The following is a 26,126-nucleotide window of genomic DNA, read 5'->3' as shown; positions in this document are numbered from 1 at the left end:
TTGCAGAACATCAGCTCTAATTAAAAAGGCTAATTAAAAAGGAGAGTTGAAAAATATTGAGAAACAACATCCAGCAATGTAAATTCAGTTGTGCTTGGAAGAACATAATCTAATGCTTCTTCAACTATTTTCTCTATCGCATATGATTTGCTTGGAAAAACCCTGGAAAAACTGTTAAATGATTGGTTTAAACATTATCAGTATCAATATATATCCACTTGCATGCCAATTTATATCCAATTTAGTACTCCACCCTTAACCACCTGCAAAAACAAACCCAAACTAAACCCTAAATCTCTTTAACTAACCCAAAATCTACTGACCAATCAAAATTAATTGAAAATTAACGATGAGAAGAGGAACCGAGAAACCAATGGAGGATTGAACAGAGCGCTTGCGAGAATGAGACTCTGTTTTGTTTGCTTTTGTTTCTATTCGGTTTTGATGTTTGCTTTTGTTTCTATTCAGTTTTGATGAGAGAGTAAGATGCATTTAATTGGTTTTGGGAAGAAGCAAATAGTATGGTTTGGTGAATTAAGGCGTGGGAAGCGAAATAGTATAGTATGGTTTGGTGAATTAGATTTTAATGTACCGATAAAATTAAATAATATAATATAATAATATATAATAACAATTATAAAAAGGAAAAACCAAAAAAATAAAAATGAAATCTACTAATCAATATGTGACACATCAAACACCATTTAATGTCAAATAAATATAATTGATTTATTCTTCAAAATGACCAATATAGTCATGGAATATGAACGGTTTTAGTTGTTTAATCAGAGGGCTTAAAATGTAATTATCATGTACTTTACTTAATATTCTTATTATTGCAATTTTAAATTAGTGCATAGTAAAATTATTTAAGACCTTGTTGATATGTCATGCAATATATTTGTACCAAAATAAGTTTGTGATATTATAATTAAGAAAAATTTAATTTAATTATAAATGTTATTTTTGGATTAATATAAGCCACTCAATTTATTTACATTAAAAGTGATAGTATATATATATATATATATATATATATATATATATATATATATATATATATATATATATATATATATATATATATATATATATATATATATATATATATATATATATATATATATATATATATATATATATATACATATATATATATATATATAACTTCTACATGATTATACAATACATTTCCCTTTTTAAAAGTTATGTTTTTTTTTTACGATTTATTTGTCATTCTTGTATCATTAACTAATTTTTTTAATTTTTAATATCAGTAATTCTCTTAAATTTTAATAACATTTAATTTAATTACTTTTTCCCATTCCTCTCAAATTTTAAATCTACTTAAAATCCATAATAATTTTCACTAATATCAATTGCTCCAACAATCATTTTGATCTTATAGTGATTAATTAATGTAATAATTAGGTGAATTCATTATATAAATAATAGAAATTAAGGTAAATTGAGAAATAAATTTTAAAAAGGGTTATTCAAAAATGAAATTGAATATTTGATTTACAAAATTTTCTCTTAGGACACCTTAACTTTATTTCAAATGATATTTCAGTCCTTTATCTTCTTTTTTTTTTCTATTTTAATAATATGTTTTTACATATTAACACTATTATCATTCTTTACATAATATTTTAAGAAATCTAAAATTCATATCAATTTATACACCATTCAAGAAAAGACACTACAGGAAAAAAGGTCTCCCGCCACGCCCAGAAAACCGAGGCTATATGCAAAATAACCGTGGCGTAACGCTTAGGCCACGGTTTGGCCACAGAAATCCAACTGTGGAGTATACGGCCGTGGCCTAAAGTAAAGTCCACGGTTTTTTGGTATAGACCACGCATTTTTTACAACCGTGGCTTTTTTAGGCCACGGTTTAGGTAGCTTGATTAAGGCCGCGGTTTGAATTTGCCATGACTGCAGAACTGTGGCTATATGGTAAAGCCACGGTTTTAATTTAACGTTTACGATACAGTTTTGGTTCAAGATATAGCCACAGTTTGGTTATGACCACATATTTAAAACCGTGGTTATATTTTGTACATTCTAAACCATTAATCTTGTCACGGTTTATTTCTGTGCCATTACACAAAGATGTCATTATATATATATTTATATATATATAAATTATTCTAGTAACCAATCAAAAGTTTTCCAACTAAGCTAGCTATAATACATTATTAATATACAATAAATAAAAATAATCACAAATATAATGTACTAGTATGTGACCCATTATAAATTTGATAAATTTGATACGTTTATATAGAATATCTATTAGCATTCTAATTACAACCCTGAAATATTTAAGAACTATTTAAAGGCACATAGTGTAAGATTGATTACATATTGAAGTGCCAGCAGGTTTATCCAAAACTACATATGATTCCTTCACAGCTATAATCCTTGATCTCCAGTCAATCTCATAGCACCTAAAAAGAGCTTTCAAATGTCAAACATTATCATAATTCATCTCATGCCTCTATAACAAAAACAAAAATGCAAATCCAAGAAACATTTTAACGTACCTCCCCATTCTGATTCCAATCGAAACCAATCCTCCTCCATGTTCAACGAATTCACCGCCTGCATCAAAATGGTTAGAAGCTTCCACTGCGTAACTAATTCATTCATTCAAACAAACAAATATCATTATTCATTGGCATATCTTTTGCTTACCATATACTAGCAGCATTGTTATATATAGCCTGCGTAAGTTACAAGTTCAGTGAAAGCTGAAGAAGAAAAATGATAATGGAATCAACAGAGTTTATTAGAAAAAGGAAACTATAGATTTACCTTTTTAAAACTAGGATATTTTGAGTCAGACACTTCATCAAAGATATTATATACACAGTTTTTCACATTCCTGAATCAAAGCTTATAGATAATTAGCTCTGAAAAACAAACAAAAATACTATACATCAAAGCACCTCCATCCTCATCCTTTACCACATAAGAAGAGCACATCCAAAATTGTAGAGGTAGAACCAAAACAGATAAAGAAAATGAGAGATACAAGGGAATATAATCCATAAAATTTTTGGTCAAGGTGGACATCAATAGTAATGAGTTCATAAATAATTTGAATAAAGAAAATGTATTGAATAAAGAAAATGTATTGATAATCTAGTAGAAAATGTATCGTCCGATGAGCAAAGAGTATTTTCGTGTAATGGGTGGAAGTCCAACGATCTTACAGTCCCTCTATGTCTAAGTCCTTTCTCATGTTTCTCATAGCTCAACTTTATATCATGAAACATGAAAACATAATGAATTAATCAATCCTCAAGTTACACAATTAATGCACAGAAGAATGAATATAATAAAAGGGATATGAAAAGAAAGAGACTCACAGTTGTTGCATTCCATAGTTTTACTGTTGTATCAACAGAAGCGGTTGCAAACAGATTTGAATCTTGTTGAAATCTAACTTCTGTGATCGTTTCTCTATGTTTGTCTTGTGTAGTAACAGAACGCCTAGTTCCCGTGTAGCAAATGAAAGGCTATATATATGAAAGATAAATACAAGAATGAGTAAAGACATAAACAGTAAAAAAAAGAAGATGGCATTGATTTATATATTCACCTTTGTCCCAATCTTTTTACCAACACTTGCTACAATATTTCCATCTGATGAAATATCGCAGGATAAAAGTTTGGCGCCGCTTTCAAAACCTTGTGATAGAAATTAAAATAAACATTGAATCATGAAGTAAATGACAAGAAGTAGTAACTGTGATGTAAAAGATTGATGAAAATGAATAGAAACTTACCATGTTCATAGACGAAGCCATCAAAGCTAAAGCCACCAGGTTCACCATTAAGCCAAAGAACAAGAAGATCCTGAAAAGTATTACCTTGTGACTCAACAATGCATATTCATGTCATATTCTTGATGTTAGAACCTACTACATTCAGAAAAATCCATTACAATTAGCATGCTCACTAAAAATATTTGACATGACCATAAAATCAAAACCTATAAATTAAGACATTTTTCCCCTTTTCATCCAAACCTATAAACTGAACCAAAACAAGATTATATAATAGATAAGCCTCACCTGATTTTCAGGAACCAACAAGACCAGGCAATACACTTCATCAATCACTTCCACAGCCTGTCAAAAAAACCCATCTCAAAAATGGTACTGAAAAAACCCATCTCAAAAACACACTCTTGAATCGAATCTAGCGAATCTCATGTCGGGATTTGTTTTCAGTTCAACATTACTACTAAAACAAAAAGTGTGAAGAACAGAAAATGACTAGGGTTTGAGAAGACAAACCTGTTCAGATTCGTGGTGGTGGTGGTGGTTGCTTTGACGGTTAGGGATTTGAAGCAACACATGTTGGGTCGGCGGATGTTGCGGTGGGGGATGTCATGAATTCGCCGGAGCCGTCGAGGGCATGACCATCTAGATTTTCTGCGTGGTTCTTGAGACATTCTTTGTAAGTGTTTGTTACAAAGCTATCGAAAACTAGATTGAAAAAACGAATTAACAAAAACTACAATAAAATTAAAACTAAATCTGGTAATAACAATGAAAATAATAAATTGAAGAAGATTGAAATGAGGAGAAAGTGATTAACACGCAACATAGCTTTAGGACTCACCAACTTAACACGCTCGACACTGAATCAGAGCGTGTTCTTCATCTTCAACGAATGAACCTTGATTCCAATCGGAAACAGAATAAAATTGAAAGATAAGGGGTTGTGTTAAGGAGTCTGAATAGAAGCAGGGAGATAACTGAGTAGGGCGATAGGAAAATTTGTTGTTCTCTGGTGACGGCGGCGATAGGAAAATAAAGAGAAGGAGGGAGTGTGTCGTTTGCGTTTGCAAAAGTGAGAAGAGAGAGTTCAGAGTGATTGAAAGCACCAACTTGAACCCTAATTTCCCTTTTTCTTTTTCTTTTTATTATTTTTATTTATTATTGTTTTTAATTGGTTTTGATTTTAATTTATTTTGATTATTGAATTTTAATTAAGAATAAACTTGTGTTGCTCATTGGACGTGGTGTTTGAAAAATGGAAATTGATGGAAAGAGATTTTGTGTCGCAGTTTTTTTTTTTTTTGATTAAAAAAATAGAAAAGAAAATATTAAAAGATAGAGGGAAACTAAAAAAATAGGAGGGAACTTTTGGAGGGGTAATTTTTTGGGGCTTTGGCCACAGTTTGAACTGAAAATTATAGGCCTCGGTTTTTTAATTGCGGCTTAAAATATCTACCGTTATATAACCGTGGCAATTGAAGTACAGGCCACAGTTTTACACTCCGGATTCAATATTCTATAACATACGTCTACGCTTTGATAACCATGGCCAAATCATATATGTGGCCACAGTTTTTGAGCTGTGGACAATTTTAGCGTGGCCGTAGGCCAAATTTCTAGTAGTGAGACTCTTAAACCACCAAAGAAAAATCTCTTTATTGTTTTTCCAGGAAATGAAATCTTCAATAAATTCCAAAAATATTATTGTGTTTCCATGAAATGAAATCTTCAATCAATTCCAAAAATACAATCCTTTATTGGCAATCCTTCATGCCTACAAATCATTGGCCGTGTGCAAATCATAGGCTGGAAATGGCATTGCAATTGCTGCATAGGTTACTCAGTTTCAATCGGTTGGAAATAGTAAAAATATTTAAGTATATAATAGTTCAGAAGCAGTGCATCCAATATATTTATATGATCAAATTATAATACCCTTGAAATGGATCTCAGTTTCTTCACAAAGTTAATTTCGACATATGCAAAGATACTATAATTTGTCATGAAAACCAAAATTACATTACTCTATGTGCTCTCAACCTTAAATTGGACAAAATCAATTTTGAATTCTAAAATCGTTGTTTGGATGGATCCTTTGTTGCTTTCATCGATTTGATTTGAATTCGACAACAGATTGTATAATTGCTTGTGTAACTCCATACTCATTTTCTTCACTTAACAAAAGAGGAAGAGAGACAAAATTTAGAAAATCAGACTAATTAAACCGATAAAAGAAAAACAACAAATGACAATGAAATTGGAATAAATATGTCGTTTAGTGGGAAAATTCTCTCTCTTTTAAGCCAATGGTAAAACTAAGAAATTCAACCATTCAATAAAAAATCAAGCAACATTGAAGACTTAATCACCATCCAAAATCTTTACCTGGTTTAAAGAACATCGACAAACCAAAATCGATGGCTTTCAAAGTCGCTGTTTCCTTCTTATTCACAAACAAAATTAAAATTATCAGGATTTAGATCTCTATGCATCACACCATGTTTATGGCACATCTGAAACAAACAACAAAATAAATAATTATAATTATATTGAACAATCACAACTCACTAAATCATCAATGCAAATGAAAAACAAATAATCAAAGCGTGGAACCTCCAACCACTACAGTGAAATCAAACTGAGAGCTCGCTGAAAATAAATCGTGTGGTACAAACTTCATCCTTGTGCCTTTCAGTCTTCCCTATTTTCTTCCTCTGCGTTTTTATTTGAAAGGAGAAACAGATACACTGAAGAGTGGAATACCATTTGGTGAGTATATATATATATTTTTTTCCATAAGCAATTTCTTATATTAAGAAAATGGAGTACTAGGGGTACTCCAACCCTTACAAGAAAAATCCTACAACCTTACACAACCAGAATGCTATGTTACAAACACAACAATGGATTTTTATACCATTCATAAAAACTACATACTAATCTATCCTTGGCTTCCATAGATAGCCACCACCAAGAAGCTCTCAATATCATGAAGAATAGCTCATCAATATCCAACTCCGCATTGTTAAAGACGATATCGTTTCGCTTCCTCCAAACGCACCAGCATGTTGTCATCCATATGTCGCAAACCCTTCTCCTTTCTATCTTTCCCAATTGAGCCTCCACACATTTTAGCAAATGGTTTCTGCACTCATCCTCAGAATTGTTCAGTATATTCAGCCAGTTGAGTATTTTACACCATAGCAGCTTCATTCTTGGGCATAGCAGAAATACATGATTAACATCTTCCTCATTCGTATGACAAAAGACACATAGCCCATCCTCCATTTGTTGTAATATGCCTCTCCTTAGCAGTAGGTTCTTTGTTGGTAATCTGTCCTGGATTAATCTCCAACCAAACACCTTTATTTTCGACGGAACTTTTGCTCCCCACATAATGTCCAGAATCTGTCTACTGCTCTCATCCATCACTGCCGCACCAATCTCTCTCTCCATTAGTGCATAACAGCTTTTTACAGAAAAATTATTAGAACTATCATAAGGCCAGACAAACCTGTCCACTTCATTTGTTGCGACCCTCAATCCATCTAGAACACCACACAATTCTGCATGTTCCAACGTTGCCACATGGCCCAGCACTTCGTTTCCTTTCCGTAAGTTCCATATCCAGTCATCACCACCTCCGGTTCTCATGTCTTTAATGCTTGAATCCTTCGAGCTACACTCTTCAAACAACTTCGGGTACTGCTCAACTAAGCTCCTAATCCCTATCCAATTGGATTTCCAGAAAAACGCAATTGAACCGTCACCCACCTTCATTCTAATGTTCTGCCTAATTCCATTAGGGACATCACATAGTGCTACAATATCCTTCCACCATAACGAAGGCTTCACCTTTGATCCCACCCCTTCCGCCTTACACATCCAGTTCAGCATATTACCATATCTAACCTGCAGAATTCCTTTCCAAATGGCCTCATGCTCAGTTAGGAACCTCCATATCCATTTAGAGATTAGAGCTTTATTATACCTTCCAACATCCTTGACACCTAGTCCACCGTCACTTTTGTTTTTACATATGGTATCCCACCTTACCCAAGACACCCCTTTTTTATCCACCACACCATTCCATAGAAACTTTCTTTGGATGCTTCGTAACTCCTTTACAACAAGCGTAGGAACTTTGTAGAATGACATTTGAAAACTGGGGATATTTGACAATACACTATTCAATAAAGTCACCCTCCCACCTATTGATAACGTTCTACTCCTCCAAGAAGAAAGTTTAGACTTCAAGGACTCAATGACTGGTCTCCAGAAATTTACCCTCCTATGATTTCCACCCACCATAAAACCCAAAAACTTGAATGGGAAACCGTCAGTCTTGCAACCAAGAAAAGTTGCTGCCTTTTCCAGAAAGTTAGGAGGACAACCAATACCGTAAATCTTGCATTTTGCCAAGTTTATACGTAGTCCAGAAGTCATCTCAAACCCTCTCAATATTGCCTTTAAAGCCCATAAGTTAGACCAGGATCCGTCCCCAAATAGTATAGTGTCGTCTGCGAATTGCAGGAGACTATACTCCACCAAGTTAGCCACTTTAAACCCTTTATATACCTCAATCGCTACTGCTTGTCTAACCAGCCCCGCCAATCCTTCTGCAACTATTGTAAATAGGAATGGAGATAGTGGGTCTCCCTGCCTTAGGCCTCGAGTTACAACAAAATCCTTCGTCGGGCTCCCGTTAACTAAAATTGACATATAACTTGAGAATATTGCTGCCTCCATCCACCTCATCCATTTTGCACCAAATCCTAATTTCTTCAACATAAACCTTAGAAAGTTCCAATCTACACAATCATATGCTTGTGCAAAATCTACCTTAAACATAAAACAGTCCCTCTTGTTTCTTTTTGCAAAATCAATTGTCTCGTTTGTGACTAGTACTCCATCTAGAATCTGCCTGCCTGGAATGAATGCAGTTTGATTGGTAGACACCAATTTAGACATGAATTTCCTTAGTCTTGCTGCCAGCACTTTGGTAATGATCTTCAGCAGACCATTTATTAGGCATATTGGTCTGTAGTCGTCCAGAGTTTGAGGCAGATCACATTTAGGTACAAGCGCAAGAAATGAGGCAGTTAGAGCTTTCGGTAATTTTCCCCCTTTATGGAACTCTTTCATGAATGCAACCACCTCCCCACCCACCGTATCCCAACACTTTTTTATGAACAGCAAATTAAACCCGTCTGGGCCTGGACTTTTATCTCCATCCCCCTCAAACTATTCGCTTCTGCTACTGTCAAGCTAACAAAGTCAATACTATGTAAGCTAGGACGGGGAACAGCTACTTCTTGGAACCGGGCAGCAAATTGGTTCCTTACTTCCTCCTTCACCTCTTGTACCGTCTCAACCACCTCACCATTCCTCCTTCTCACCGAGATTAAAGCATTTCTTTTGTATCTTGCCCTTAACGTAGCATGGAAAAATTTTGTGTTATTATCGCCCTCCCTAACCCATCTTGTTCTTGATTTTTGTTGAAGGATTCTTTCCTTGTAATGTATATTTTTCCAGAGCTCTTCCTGCTTCCTACTCCTTTCAAGACTCACTTCATCTGTGATTTGTGATATGCACTCCAACATACTTTCTTCCATCGAGTTTAAATCTTTAGCATTCTCCTCTATTTTCAAATCCACCCACCCAAATACATTAGTGTTCCACCATCGTAATTTATCCCTTAGTCTCTTAAATTTTTCCTTTAATGTGAATGCTTTACTGCCCTTGAACTTGAGTAAATTCCACTCTTTCTCTACAAACTCTTTGAACTCCTTATGGTCAAACCAACAGCTATTAACTTTGAACACCTTTGGTCCCCAATCCAACCTACTTGATTTGAGCCACACCGGTTTGTGGTCAGAGATATTCCTTAGGCCCGTCTCCTGAGCAACAACACCCCAAATTGAAACCAACTCTTCAGACAGCAGGATTCTATCCAACCTGCTACACGCCTTGCCATTCGGTTTGATCCATGTGAAAATGCTGCCAATTGGTTGGACATCAACAACCTCCATACGATCTATAAAGCTGCCAAATTCCTCCATTTCTACTCTTCTGCTAACAATCTCCACCCCCTCCTTTCCACTCTACTTTTAATTGCGTTGAAGTCCCCTCCCACCACCCACAACCCTTTTTCCAATCTACTTTTCCACCCTAACAATTCCTCCCATAACAGTCTTTTATCTACTAATGTACAGGATGAATAGACATTTATGAAATAGATTAACTTACCTTTGCATAACACCTTCATCCCTACAAAACCTCTACCCGTAAAACTGAAAATAGGAGTGATGGATCCCTTCCTCCATAGTGTAAGAATACCTCCCGATCTTCCCTCCGCATTCCTAGCCGTCCATTCCACATCTTCAGAACCCCGAAGCCCTCTAACCACATAATCCTCCATCTTCTCCAATTTTGTTTCTTGTAAAAAGAGCACATCTGGTTTCTTTTTACTCATAATCTGACCAATTATTCGCCTCTTTGATGAGGCTCCACATCCTCGCATGTTAAATGTTCCAATTAACATGGTAACACAATTGCATTATCCTTCACTCCTACTTTATTGCTTTGGTCCCTGGTCTCCAGCTCCCTTATAATTCCCTCAAATACCTCGTCGTCTTCATCTCCTTCCACCCCCAATTCCTTTATTGAATTCCATACCTTTCTAGGTACACTTTCAATGGCCTTCCAAATTCTTCGGTTTCCTTGTTGCACCCCTGAGTCAGTAACTGAATTACCAGGCGAATTGCTCCCTTTCAGCATCCTTAATTCCTCCTTTTCCATTTCGAGTCTCTGATTGCTCAATTTTTTATGGGTAAGTGACACCTTCCCCATCCCAGTTTTAGGGTTTGTTTGTGATTGTAACAGAGACGAAAAATACGACGGGGAGTACGGAATTTTCATGGAATTGTATACATCTAACAAAGGCTTCTTTTTTACATGACTTCTTGGTCTTATTGGGCCAATAGGGCCCAAATCAATACACACAATAGTATCCTCCGACTCATTACGTTGGCCCACAATTTCCAAAACCGGATCCATCCTAACTCGTGCCAGCTCACTGCCCAAACTCACGTGATTATCCCGTGCCAGCTCACTACCAGGATTCACGTGGTTTGACCTCTGGTTAATATCTCCACCATCACAATCAGCATTTAATGTTGACTTGTTCAGGTTGTCCACTCCTTCTATTCCATCATTGTCTTTCTCAGTACTTACTCCCTTTTGAATACCCACACACGAGTCTGCCACAACACTATCTTCCGATTGCACAGTATTATCACCTTTTGTACCACCGCCGGCTACCTCTGTCTGCACATAATTGCAGCTATTCCTCAGACTACCCACTTCCTCTTCCTCACTCTCCCCGAAGTTTTCTTCTCCCCACATGTCGCTGTCATTGTCATCTCCCTCCATGGATGCATCTTCCGACAGTTCTTGGCTACTTTTCTCCATAGGTAGTAAGATTTGCTTTGGTCCATGCATATCCTCCACCAACTTGATCCCATACACATGGTCATTAATTTCCACATTAATAGATTGATTCAACACCAGAGCTGACTTAGTACGAATTAAGAATCTTGCAACATCCAGTCTTGTTCTATCAGTAGTTTCCTCGTCCATGGTTACATAAACTCCCACGCATCCCGCTAGGAACTCAAAAAACTTACTATTCCACGCATGGCAAGGAAGTCCAAAACACCTCATCCACGTTAACCTTTCATTGTCTACATCCTCCGGCGTCCAAGGGTGAATCTCAGCAAACCATTGTGATACCCAATCTTTCGCTTCTTCAACTAGTTTCTTAAGTACCCCTAGTTCTTGTTCTTCTAGTAAACATAAGTTGGCTCCCATAGGTGTAGCTTTTATCCTGAAGATTCCCTCTGCATGGAGCGTATTCTGCACATTATACGTCATCCCCGGCACCTCTACAACTCCCACGAAAGCATTCTCATATCTTTCCAACTCTTCCTTCTTAACATTGAACTGTAAATGAGCAAACCACTTTTTTTGCTCCTTATTCTTCCATCCTATTGTATAATCATTCTTTCTTTGTCTCTCCTTCAAGTTTCCCATGAATACCACCTCTTCCTTTCTTTGGTTAGCCTAGTCTTTCACAACATTAGCATAAGATCTACCTTTTGATTGTTGCTCCATTGTCTTAGTTTCACCTCTAACCAAGTTTTCCTGCTTCCTCTTAGTCATATTATACTGCACACCTCCCCCTACCACCCTATCAACATTTCTCTCCTTGCTAAACCTAGGAATATTGGCAAAAAGCTTCCTGCCTCTGATGTAAATGTTGTCAAGTTTCGTTGCTAATATTCTTTCGTCTCCTACATTCCTGAAACGCACAAACCCATACCTTCTTCCCCTCATATCTCTTCTAGGTGGTATCGAAACATCCACCACCAGACCAAACTCTTTAAAGATTCCGAACATCTCCTTTGCGTCTACCTCATCTGAGAATTCTGTGAAGAAAAAGTTTGATACTATTTCTTCTTGATCAACTCCTTTTCCTCTTCTATCCTCCCAGAATGACCCCCCACCTCTACGCTTGTTGATATATTTCCTACCAACTTCCGTCCAACTTCCATCCCCCATGGTTTAAGCTAGTAAAACACACAGATTGCTAGAAAGACACAAAGAACTAGAAGAACCACACCAAAACCAAGGCCCCTAACCCTAAGGTTAGGAGTTTAAGCCGAAGATCTTAATGCGTTAAAACTAATTCATCGTGACAAGAGAAAAGTAGAGTAAACTTCCCAAGAGAAAGGACATAGCACAAGAACATTAACTGCATTCCCATTATTTTTCGGTGAGTATATATATAACATGAGAGAAGTTTTAGAAAACTGAAAGATTTGCAGTTATTGTAACAATTGGTAATGGAGGGGTTTATGTTTTCAAAGAAGGTAATATAACTTGGGATATCCAAAAGTCACCCTAATTCTATGTATTTAACACGTTAAATTAGGCACTTATGGTTAGGTATTAATACCAAATTATTATTTCAATACAAAATATGACATTTATTATAATATACAAATAATATAACTATTTATAATAAGAAAACCAACAAAAAATAAAAATGAATTATACCAATTAAAATGTGACACATCATACAACATTAATTGTCAAATGAATATTGTTGAGTTATTCAACAAAATGACCAATTTACCCATGGAATATGAACGGTTTTAGTTGTTTAGTCAGAGGACTTGAATTGTAATTATCAGATACTTTACTTTTTATATATTATAATAGACTATTGGATTTTGGTTGAAAATTATAGCATAAGAATTTTTCTATTTTTTAAATAAATTAGTATAGTCTAATTTTTAAGATTTTACGTTAGAAATTCAAATAATCTTAGTTACCTTATTTAATTAATTTTAGTAATTGATTTAATTAATCTTGTAAAATAGATAAACTAAAATATTACAAAAAAAGAATTACACAAAAATATATAGTTTGTTTATTTGGTTAGCTTATCTATTTTTTAATTAATCATTATTAAAAAAATATAAAAATATTAAAAAGAACAAAAACATCAATTTTAATTCCTCATTTAACGGATAAATGACGGGTGAATATCTATTTTATCCCGCCTTCGAATTGGTCGACTCTCTATGTCACACCGGTCAAATATCTGAAGCCTCGCAAAAAAAATCATGCGCAATCGATTAACGCCTTGAGCGATAATCGAATGCATGTCGCTAAGAATGTGTTAATTAATTTAAACATAATGATTCTAATTAAACTAAAGCATTAACTAATTATTTAATACAAAAATACAAAAGGGATTATATGCAAAATACAAATTTATTTTATTAACTACGAATCTACGTGAACTACGAACTGCGAACTGCGTAATCTTCCAAAACACCTAAATAATCAAATAATCAATAAATCATATGATCCCATAAAAAACACCCACAAATCCACGAACTACGTTGACTCTAATCCTTCATTAAGGAGGTACGTAGGCATTCGGGCAACCGAAACGAGTCCCCTTCCCCTAAAATTAAGTAAGTTTGAGATTTTATTCTCGACCCCTATTGTATACCTTTAACTATAACTTTTTATAAACCTTATCATAATACTCTTACAAACGTTAGAGACACTATAAACCTTAAGGAAGGGTCAAGGGTGTCTAACACCTTCCCTCGACCCTAATTTCTCAACTTACCTAGAAACTCTTTGATTAGATTTTTATCCCATATTTTCCCTTATCTTTAGATATAATAAAATATAGGTGGCGACTCTGTTTTTTTAGGTTAATAACTTAGAATTAAAGGCCGGTCGTAACAGTTGGTGACTCTGCTGGGGAGCCTTAGGGCAGAGAAGCACTTAAGGTTTAGGGCATGTCTCATTTTGTTTTTAGGGTTTATGGGGTTATTTATTTTATGGTTTATTTTTTTTATTTGGCAAAAATAAATATATCTTTATTATATTTTGTTATATAATTGCCTGCCTATGTTTATATTTATTCTTGTTTAATATTAGGGAATTATCATATATGTGTTTGTTAAACCTTAAGTGTGGGAAGTGTCACTAAGTCAAAGGAGACTTGCATCGCCTACGAGCTTTAGTGACAATTCCACTATGAGTGGGTTGAATTCCGAGAAATATCTTAGACGGGGCTAGACCTTGTCGAGGGTAGGATGCGAAATTTGGCTGATCTCTCTGGGAACCTACCCCTAAAATTCAAACCTCATGAACAAAAGAGCCTTTCTAAAAGTCCAAAGAAATAGAAGTTTCGGAGGATACGAAAGGGCCCCATGAGACCTTTAGAATTAAACCATCTTTGGGAAGGGTAGAAAATCCGTAGGACGAACTTATGAACCTACGTACTAAGGAAACTTTTATCATAGGAAGCCTTCCCGAGAGGGACATTACCTTGAAAACCTAAGTTAACGTAAGGTTACCTCCTACGAGTATCATCCCATAGACTCGTAAGGTGTTATTTCGCTTAAGCTGGATCCCTAGCCTGTAGGGATTCCCTTTTAATCTAACATTGTCTATAAGACCTCTCAGATTTTGGTTTAAGTGGACGTCCCTCCGTCCTCGAATGCGCAACATGTGGCCTCATGATGGCCACGTGATAAGGAGACTCTTGATGGATCCGCGAGCGCTCGCATACCGTATATCCTTAGTTAGTATGTAATCCTAGTTGTTCGTTCATTAGACTTTGAATCTACGCCCTTGGATATCTATTATAAGGGCCATTTGATCTGAAGCAAACGGTCCATGTGATCTGTGGACATCGATATTCAATCCTAGCCATCCGTTCATCTACGCCCTTGGATATCTATTCTGAGGGCCAATATATTTGAAGCAAACGACTCATGAGATCTGATGACCATCTTGAACGGTCACCATGTATTCTTTTCCACGCATTACCTAGCCTGTAGGAATTTCCTCTGTTCATTACGATCCTGTTAGCTGAAGATTTCGTTTGAGAAGAATGTCCTTCGAAGATTTGGAATTTAAAGGAAGATGGTTACTGATGATCATCTTTGAAGATAAAAATGGCTACTGATGGCCATGCTTCGAGAATGATGTTTAAGTTGGAACAAAGATAGTGAGCGCCGAAGCTAAATACGAAAAGAATAGTCTTTGGGACTTAAACGTTTTTTGTGAAATATGCGAAGTACTGAATCTTAGCGTGTTTTCGTGGCATTCTCGATTCTGATTATGTTGCCACGCGTCGAAGGGAGATTCAAGCGGGATGATTTGAATTTCAAAATAGTTTATGTAACCGCACGAAGACAGATGGCATCCCTGGATTTTCTGTGGGCAACGTGGCATTAGATTAGTGTAGGACCGTTAGGGTCGAAACTAGTATAAATAAGGGTCTTAATGTTAGGATTCCGTGTGTTCATTTTGTACAAATCACTCACATATTACTCTAGTATCAAGTGTTAAGAGAAAGAGTTCGCTGAGAAATGTACGTATGACACCAACACCAATTTAAATACATGTGTATTTTTCTCTTTATTCAAGTATCTTTCGATATTACTGCCTTTCATTTACTTTATGTCATTTATATTCCTGCACTTGTTACTTTCATGTCATTTAATTTTCGAAGCATTTAACGTCCCTGCACTTTAAGATTCTTGCACTTTTACAGTTTTGTCTTATGTTTTATTTTTAACTTACCCTTTGCTGATGTTATATTTACGTGTATAACAAGGTGATTGCTAATCTTTATTTCTTTGATTAAGTATTTCTTATTTCAAGACACACCAATCATAGACATAATTCGAACTATCATGAATAACAACCCTTTTGACTATGTCCTATGATCAATCTAGTCGATCCTGCGAGTAACCAAATCATATTTATTATAGTTTGGAAGACTAGCGGTTGTTTACCGGAAACCACCGTAAACAAATTGGCACACCCGGTGGGACAGTGTCAAACAGGTTGTTATTAATCGATTGTTTTGTTTTGTCTAGAAAACATCAAGACCTTGTATGAACCTTAGGAACGGTAAATTAATAAACAGTGCACAACCGATTCCCAAACGAAGGTACAACAAGAAAATGGTCGTTACGGCTAGTGCAGGGGGAGATCAAGATCCCCCACAAGGGTCAGGAACTAGAGCGGCAAATTCTACGCATGTTTCGACTTCTACTCAAAGAGCGCAGGATATACCGGGTCCGACTGGATCGAGACCTACGGATAGTTCCCAGGCTATACCTGAAAATAATGCAGCGACGACAGGGACTATCCCAGTTTCAGTATCGACTACTGCGCCTCCGTCCTCAAGTGCGAGCGGAATGCAACTTGCCTCGACAAATGCTGCAAATCAGTTATTTACCCAAGGATCATCCGCGTTCGAATGGAGAACAAACAGTCAATATGGAATGCCAAATCCATACATGACAGGTACACGAGCAGCAGGACCCACATATACTACAAACCCGACAGCGTTTTCGCCAAATGCTGGATCAGTGGGTCGAAGTGCACAAAACACTGGCTTCTCTGCCCAAATACCCAATTTTACCACAAGCAATCAAGCAGCATTCCGACAAGAGAAGGACGCAAGTAACCACGATATGTTAGGAACCCTGGCCAGAGAATTAGCGTCAATCTTGAATCCATTAGCAACCAATATTTCCAATGCTAATCGGGAGAATGTGGAAACTTTTCAAAAAATATATTCTCAAATGAATCGAATGGCAGAATTCATGGGAGTTCAACAACCCAAGCGGAGAAATAACCAATCCTCTTATCGAGAAGGCGATCCCATTCTAGAACGTATCCAAAATGCGGTTCCTCCGCCTGGTACAACCACTGCTGGCGTGATTCCTCCACAAAGAACAACAACGGTCGAAAGGAATCGGGTAATAGATTTAGAGGCTTCGAATCAAAGAACTGTTCCCGTTCAGCAAGAGTTTGAGGAAGAAAGACCCAGATTAAGAGTAGTAGGTAGGAACGAACACCAAGACGAAGTAGTTCAGAGAGTCAGGAGAGAAAACCTGGCTACAGAGAATAACCTTACTGCCATGATAGAGAGAGTTATGGCCAATAATGGCCTCAGTACTGGACTTCGACGTCCAAATTATACATCCCCCATAGCGGATTATATTATGCAAACAGAATTGCCAAGGGGTACCAAAGTACCCAAATTCACAAAGTTTTCAGGGGACACTAGTGAATCAACGGTGGAACATATTGCCAGGTATCTGACAGAAGCTGGAGATTTAGCAGGAAATGAGGATTTAAGGATTAAATACTTCCCCAGTTCGCTGACAAAAAACGCTTTTGTTTGGTTCACTACCTTACCCCCAAATTCCATAGATGCATGAGCCCACTTGGAGAGATTATTCCATGAACAATTTTACATGGGTCAAACCAAGATAAGTCTGAAAGAGTTGGATAGCATCAAGAGGAAATTCACAGAGTCTATTGACGATTACTTAAACAGGTTCCGTTTGTTGAAATCAAGATGCTTCACGACTGTCCCAGAGCATGAATTAGTTGAAATGGCTGCAGGTGGCCTAGATTATTCGATTCGAAAGAAACTAGATACTCAGTACCTGAGAGATATGGCCCAATTGGCAGATAGGGTTCGACAAGTCGAACGGTTAAAAGCAGAAAAGGCTAGAGCAAGTAAAAGTTTTAAGAAAGAGAGAGTAGCATACGTCGAAGCAGACGAAGTTGATGGCGAACCTTTCGAAGACTCATACGACATGGAAGAGGTCGAAATAGATCTTGCTGAGTTAAAGGAAACGCCACCCTATGCTTGCAAATTACTCACCCCTTCTAATGGAAGAAATCCAGTAGATAATGATAAAAGTGATAGATTCCCTAAGAAAACTTATACATTTGATGTTACTAAGTGTGACGAAATATTCGATTTACTAGTGAAAGATGGCCAAATGATAGTTCCTCCTAATTCTAAAATTCCTCCGTTAGAACAACTGAAGAAGAGAGGTTTTTGTAAATATCATGGTTTTCTAGGCCATAAAACCTCACAATGTTTTCTTTTCAGGAATCTAATCCAGAATGCTATCAAGGATGGACTTCTGAAATTCGCTGACAAAAGCAAGAACCCTATGAAGGTGGACGCAGATCCTTTGAACGTGGCTGACACTAACTTGTGTGAACCACTTGATGTCAACATGGTGGAAGTATCTGAAATTCATGCTGCTGAATCAGAAATGATTTCAGATGGAAAGCAGGCTACTAAAAGCCTAAATGCCAATCCGATCCTCAATGATGATGTTGAAGGATCCTTCGATGCTAAAACGACGGAAGTTTTGAAAGAAGAAACCAGTGAGGCCACTGAAGACCTCAGGGTGAAACTTCAACAAATTCAGATTTCTGAAACCCCTCCAGTAGTTGTTAACATGGTCAATGTTAGGCGTCCTTTATCTGAAATCGAAGAACTAGAAAAATGGTTGATAAGGGAGAAAGGAAACATTGAGATCCCGCCAAGAGGAAACAGTCTGAAAGATTATCTCTGGGATTGCCATGTAAAGAATGGTGGAAAAAGGGTGATGTGCCCAAGATGTTCAGTTATGACAAATCGGAGGGTTCAAGCCAATTTCGAGAGGGCCTTGCGAGAAAGATTAGGGCAACCTTGGAGAGGAGGAAACTTGCTGTTGAAAGTGTACCCAAGGTCTGAAGAAAGCTTAGTTGGTTTCTTGGTCAGGTGTCACAACGACAATTCTGAAGTTGCACTATGCCCTAGATGTGGTGCAGTCTATGACGAATTGCTAGCAGGATCATTCGAAAGGGTGTATCTTTATATGGGTCGGGAGACTCAGGGACTTCGTCCTAACTTGTTTGGGTTCGACAATCGGACCCCATCGAGAAGGCCTGACAGCCCACACCCTAGAGCTCGAAGGGTCACATTCAAAGTTCCTGCAAACGTACCCAGGGATAGATGGATACAAGCTGGTGCCAGAACCAACAAATGGCGAAGTTGGGACCAAGGAGGAAGAACTGCAATGGCATATAGGAAGCAATTCCAGACTTCCAATCGAGAGATGTACAGGTTGGAAAACTACAAAGGTAAAAATCCTATGTCTAGATCCCAATGGAGAAGGCATCAGAGGATGAAGAAAGCCCAAAGGGAATTCAAACCAAGGGAGGCTGGAGAATCAAGTAGCAATCAAATCCCAGTGCTGGGGGCAGGGACAAGAAAACCTCTAGTGGAACGCAAGTTGTTCGATTCTGAAAATGAGAAAGAGGAGGAAAAGATGCATTCCAGCCTTTGGAAAGAAGATGATAGAATGACAAATGATTTGGACTCTGATGGAGTATCATCTATAAACCTCAACTGCAATGTTGTATCTGTACTCCCTCATGAGTTTAATCAAGAAACTGAAGTTGAAGATTATGAAGAGGCTGACGTCGAAGAGATGGCAAAACACAGACCAGTGTGTTACTATGTGCTGAACAATGGTGCAGTTGAAGAGCAGAATGCTTTCTTCGAAAGGCCTGGTGAAGGTATGCGAAACCATTTGAAACCACTCTACATAAGGGCTAAGATTGAAAATGTTGGCATTAATAAAGTCCTGGTAGATGGAGGGGCAGCGGTGAACCTAATGCCCCAATACATGCTGAAAAGAATTGGTATGTTTGATACTGATATAAGGCCACATAACATGGTTTTGTCTAACTACGAAGGCAAAATAGGGCAAACCTTGGGAGTTGTCCAAGTAAATCTAACGGTGGGTTCAGTCACAAGGCCAACTATGTTTATGGTCATACCAGCGAAAGCAAATTATAACCTCTTGCTCGGAAGGGAATGGATCCATGGAGTTGCTGTTGTGCCTTCGACAATGCATCAAAGGTTAACCATTTGGAGAGAAGATGGCATAGTAGAGAATATTGAGGGGGATCAGAGTTACTACATGGCTGAAGTTAACCAAGTTAATAAGACTAACTTTGATAGGAACTTGGCAAACATAGGACCTTGCCATGCTGCGGAAGATATATACACCCCAAACAAGAATGCGCTGTATTACTTGTCTTTGCACCCAAATGGTTTCCAATGGAATAGAGAAATAATGGATGGCCCAGAAGATACCGCACCAATGGAGCATTATCCAACAATACGGCCAACAGGCTGGCATGACGACGTTGATGATGTCTGAGTCATCATTTTTCGAAAAGATTTCGGCTTATATAGCCGAGAATAAAAGAAAGACGGCTCTTGAAGCCGAATTATCAAACATGTTGGTTAATGCAGGTCTAAGAAAGGAGGAAACGCCAGATTCGGGGATACATATGATCCCTCAACTACCTGAAGATCCAGTTCGAGTCGAAGAGATCTCAGGAGAAGAGATAAGTCAAAGATTGGATGCAATCTACGACGAAGAGCCTTTGGGTTTCGAGAAAGACCCAATGGGGGCAAGTATCAAAATGTTAGCCCAATATCCACTCGAAGAAGCAAATCTCGGAGATGGAGATCAGAAGAGGGTAACATACATCAGTGCGAAACTGGCGCCAATGCTGAAGTCAAAAGTCATCACGTTGCTGAAGGAAACTAAAGATTGCTTCGCATGGGATTATGACGAGATGCCAGGTTTGGGGCGAGATTTGGTCGAATTAAAGCTACCCATAAAGGAAGGGAGAAAGCCCATAAATCAAACTCCTAGAAGGTTCGCACCAGAAATTCATTCAAAGATCAAAGCAGATGTCGAAAGACTTCTACGATGCAAGTTCATCAGAACCACGAGGTATGTTGAATGGATTGCTAATATTGTACCAATTATTAAAAAGAATGGTTCATTAAGAGTATGCATAGATTTTCATGATCTGAATGCAGCAACTCCTAAGGATGAATATCCCATGCCCGTGGCAGAAATGTTAGTAGATTCAGCCGCAGGCTTCGAATACCTAAGTATGTTGGATGGATACTCTGGGTATAATCAGATCTTCATTACAGAAGAAGATGTGTCTAAAACAGCTTTTCGTTGCCTAGGGGCAATAGGCACCTATGAGTGGGTTGTAATGCCTTTCGGTTTAAAGAATGCTGGGGCAACCTATCAGAGAGCAATGAACTCTATATTTCATGATTTTATAGAAACATTCATGCAAGTATACATAGATGAAATCGTTGTGAAATCTGTCTCAGATTACGATCATCTCGATCATCTAAGCCAATCATTCGAAAGAATGAGAAAACATGGCTTAAAGATGAATCCCCTTAAATGTTCTTTCTTTGTGCAGGCTAGAGATTTCCTGGGCTTCGTAGTCCATAAGAAGGGAATAGAGATTAACCAGAATAAAATGAAGGCTATCATGGAAACCAAGCCTCCATCCACGAAGAAAGAATTGCAGTCCTTGCTGGGGAAGATAAACTTCTTAAGAAGGTTTATCTCTAATTTGAGTGGACGCACGCAAGCTTTCTCCCCTCTACTTCGACTCAAGCAAGAAAAGTTCGAATGGCGTGTTGAACATCAAGAAGCTTTTGATAAAATCAAGCAATACTTGATCCATCCACCAATTTTGTCTCCCCCAAATGGGAAGAAGCACATGCGCCTGTATATTTCAGCTTCAGATAATACAATAGGCAGTATGTTAGCACAAGAAGATGAAGAGACTAGGTATAGTGCAATAGAAAAACTCTGCCTTTGTTTATATTTCTCTTGTATCAAACTTAAGTATTATATAAAGCCATTTGATGTTTATGTTTCGTCTCATTGTGATGTTATCAAACATATGCTATCAAAGCCAATATTGCATAGTCGAATTGGCAAATGGGCTCTAGCCCTTACTGAATACTCACTGATATTTCAACCTCTTAAGGCAATGAAAGGTCAGATTGTATCAGATTTCATTGTTGACCATGCAGTGGTTGAGAACCCTCAACAATATGTAGACTTGAAGCCTTGGAAGCTATACTTTGATGGTTCGTATCATAGAGAGGGAACTGGTGTTGGAATATTGATAATTTCTCCTGATGGAATTCCAACAAAGCTCAAGTACAAGATTGAAGGTCCCTTATGCTCCAACAACGAAGCTGAATATGAAGCACTGATTGCTGGACTTGAAGCTTTGTTAGAATTGGGGGCAACCAGAGTCGAAATTAAAGGAGACTCCGAGCTAGTGATTAAGCAACTAACAAAGGAGTACAAATGCATCAAAGAAAACTTGATTATGTACTTTATCATAGCAAATATGCTGCTTAAAAAATTTGAATATGTGGAGTTAAATCACGTTTCGAGGACCAAGAATCAAGAAGCAAACGATCTGGCACAGTTAGCCTCAGGATACAAGGTATCGAAAGAGAAATTAGAGGAACTGATCGAAGTAAGAGGAAAAGCAATGGCTACCAAGCTTTCCCCAAGTGACCTGGAGAATTCACAATTAGGTTTTGCCAGCAAAGAAGAGTTTGAGGTATTAAACATAGACTCTTTAGCGGACACAGATTGGAGGAGCCCAATTGTGAACTATCTAAAAGATCCTTCGACAGACACAGATAGAAAGGTGAAGTATAGAGCTTTATCATATTTCCTGATGGGGAACGAATTGTTCAAGAAAACTCCTGAAGGAGTCTTGTTGAAATGTCTGGGAGAAGTAGAAGCATATTTGGCTCTCTCAAATGTGCACAGTGGAGCATGTGGGGCACATCAAGCGGGGCACAAAATGAAATGGCTTCTGTTTCGATATGGAATGTATTGGCCTTCTATGTTAAAAGACTGCATAGAATTTGCGAAAGGGTGTCAAGAATGCCAAGAGCATGCAGGTATTCAACACGCTCCAGCGAATGAATTAAGTTCAATAATAAAACCATGGCCTTTCAGAGGCTGGGCATTGGATCTGATTGGAGAAATTCACCCTAAATCCTCTAAGGGTCAAAGATACATATTAGTAGGAATAGACTACTTCACAAAATGGGTCGAAGCGATACCACTGGCGAACGTAGACCAAGAGGTTGTGATTGAGTTTATTCAGAAACACATCATGTACATATTTGGAATCCCAGAAAGTATAACCACAGATCAAGGATCAGTGTTCACTGGGCGAAAAATGCAAGACTTCGACAAAGAAATGGGTTTCAAGTTGTTTACTTCTACACCTTACTATGCTCAGGCAAATGGACAAGTCAAAGCAGCGAACAAGATAATAATCGGTCTCATAAAGAAACATGTGGGAAAAAAGCCTAAGATTTGGCACAAAACCTTGGACCAAGCGCTTTGGGCTTGTCGAACATCTCCAAAAGAAGCTACAAACACTACGCCTTTCCAATTGACATTTGGACATGACGCAGTACTCCCAGTTGAGATATATTTGCAGTCAGTTCGGATACAAAGACAGGCAGAAATCCCTCCTAACATGTATTGGGAGTTGATGATGAATGAACTAGTAGACTTGGACGAAGACAGACTTCGAGCATTGGAGATGATAAAAAGACAAAAAGAAAGAGTGTCCAGAGCATACAATAAAAAGGTGAAAGGTAAAACTTTTATCAATAATGACTTAGTTTGGAAAGTTATTTTACCTATAGATCGAAAGAATCAAGCACTTGGTAAATGGTCTCCACACTGGGAGGGACCCTTTCGAATCTTGAAAGTATTCTCGAATAACGCTTATGAGATAGAAGAGTTAGCAGAAGATCGCAGGATCTTAAGAGTAAACGAGAAGTATCTGAAGAGATACAAACCAAGCATGCATGAAGTAAAGATTGCAAAAACGTAGATATTGAGGTGTACTACGTGAGCCAAAATGGTTGAACTAACACCAAAATGGCTTTGTGTTCAAACGAACATGTATGGCAAATAAAGAAGAAGACAAAGAAACTTCAAAATATCTTCCATTAATATTAAACGAGTACATTCATTACAGGAAAGGTGGTTCCCTAAACATTGAAGGTCACAAAATCCAAAACATAAAAAACCTAAAGCAAACTACCTCCTAATTGATCCTTTGGTCTAAACCCTCTAGGGGCAACATGGGCAAGCTTTCTGCCTCGAACATGTCCATGGATCCAGAGTTACGCATCCTCCTTATTATTCCCTTTTTGAGGAATATGTAAGATAAGAGCCTTCCATATGGAAGACAGGTTACAACCCCTTGACGAGCAGCAGCCATGGAAACTGCTTCAACAAGCCCTTTGAAAATCATTAAAGGGAAGTTGATTTTCTTCCCACGAAGGGCACAGAGGATAAATTCCAAGTCCTCCACCATGATGCTGTTTTGATCATGGTTTCGTGGACGAAAGTTACCCACGAGCAGTTGATGCCAAACCCTGATGACTTTGGCGCTGAAGGGATCGTTATCCATAAGAGTCCTCAATAGAAGATGAGTAGTCATGTTGAAGCTATTGTCATCAAAGGTCTCACCAGAGTTGTTATATCTCATCAGGTCAGAGATGGTCGAGGGAGTGATTCTAATATGGGCATTTCGAACCTCCGAGACTATAGTGGTTCTGCCTTCCGGATCTATGCGTAGAGATGCAAACATCCAGAAGTCTGCTAGCATGTTGGGATAAACAGGTCCCTCTAGGATTTCATAGTAGAAATCAAGTTCCTGGTTAGCAAAAAGGGCACTGATGCTTATAGAGTTCTCATCAAACTCCTCTTCAGAGAGTTTGAACTCCTTTTTTATGCAAGCCCTAATGTTATTGTAAGTGAGAGGTAGCGCCATGTGGAGAAGAAAAAGTTTGAAAAGGGTTTTTCTCAGACTCTGTGTTTTGAGAGAATGCAAGAAGAGAAACGAAGCATTGGACAAGAGTTTTGAAGCAAGTGTGAAGAAAGAAGTATAATGCTAATCCTTTATATAGACCTGGGGCAATAAAGGAACGGTTTAATTTTAATGATTGATTAGACCGCGTTTGGTATTCCAAAGAGAAGTTATGGCTTCCGCCGTTTCCCGCCCTTGGAAGTTGAGATGCAATCATGAAAAACTGGTGCACGCACGTCTTAAAGAGACGTTTTGAAGAAAGTGACGTCATCACTTAATGATGGTTGCGGCTAAGGAAGTAGAAACGTCAAGTCTAGGCTAAAAGGGGTGCGAAGGATAGTCAGGTCACGTGCTTACATTTATTAAGATTACTGTGGCAATAAAAATATATTGTGGCAAGATTTGAAGAAATTGCTAGAGTGCTACTCATGATCATTGCAGAATGAAATAAATGGGTAAATTGAAAGACAAAAGGTGCGCATATGTATATTATTCCTGGAGGAATTCGATTACAAAGCAAAATAGGTGCGCATCACAAAATAAATTACAAAGTTCGAAATGACTAATTGAAATCCATAGGAAGATTGTCTTTTATCTTCGAATACTGAACCTCCCATGAAGACATGCGAAGTTCAATCAAAGCCCGTTGTTTCTTCAATTCTTCAATTTCGGGCACTAGTTTCTGCGCAGCTTCGAAATGCTGGATTCCTAAATGTGCAACTTCAATCAATTATTGCTCACTGATTTGTTGAATTGTTGCCTTACGAGATTCAGCCTCTTTTATCTTCTCTTCAAGCTTAATAATTTCCTGCTTCCAGGATTTGATATTCTGCTCACATTCGTCACACTCTTTTTGTTTCTCTGAGCGTTTAAGCTTGAGAGCATCACCCTTCTTCGTCGCATCAGTAGCAGCTTTCCAAGATGAACTGTGAGAAGCCACCTTTGTAGTAAGTTGTTCATCAACATTTCGACGTTGAAGAATGTTTGACTGAAGCTGTTCGATCAAAGAACCCAGCAAAACAATCACCTCTGAGACTTCTGTTGAAACCAGAAGTAGATCCACCTTTTTCAAAAGTTGATTCAAGCTATGACCTTTGGTAGGATCCTTACTAAGAATTTCGACAAGGTTGGTTTCGAAGAACTTTTCCTTTATCTGAT

At 37.7% G+C, this 26,126-nt stretch overlaps 1 protein-coding gene across 1 annotated transcript; it reads right to left on the bottom strand.

The window, feature by feature from the left end:
* Positions 1-8,983: 8,983 nt before the first annotated feature.
* On the bottom strand, positions 8,984-9,859 carry LOC131642278 (uncharacterized). The gene has a single exon (XM_058912556.1). It carries the CDS (start codon positions 9,857-9,859, stop codon positions 8,984-8,986), a length of 876 nt encoding a protein of 291 aa, XP_058768539.1.
* Between the last annotated feature and the right edge of the window lie 16,267 nt (positions 9,860-26,126).

Source organism: Vicia villosa, unplaced genomic scaffold (assembly GCF_029867415.1).
Source record: "Vicia villosa cultivar HV-30 ecotype Madison, WI unplaced genomic scaffold, Vvil1.0 ctg.004750F_1_1, whole genome shotgun sequence".
NCBI classification, from domain to species: domain Eukaryota; kingdom Viridiplantae; phylum Streptophyta; class Magnoliopsida; order Fabales; family Fabaceae; genus Vicia; species Vicia villosa.
Note: the sequence above shows the minus strand (reverse complement) of the source record. Positions and strands in the feature narration are given on the sequence as shown.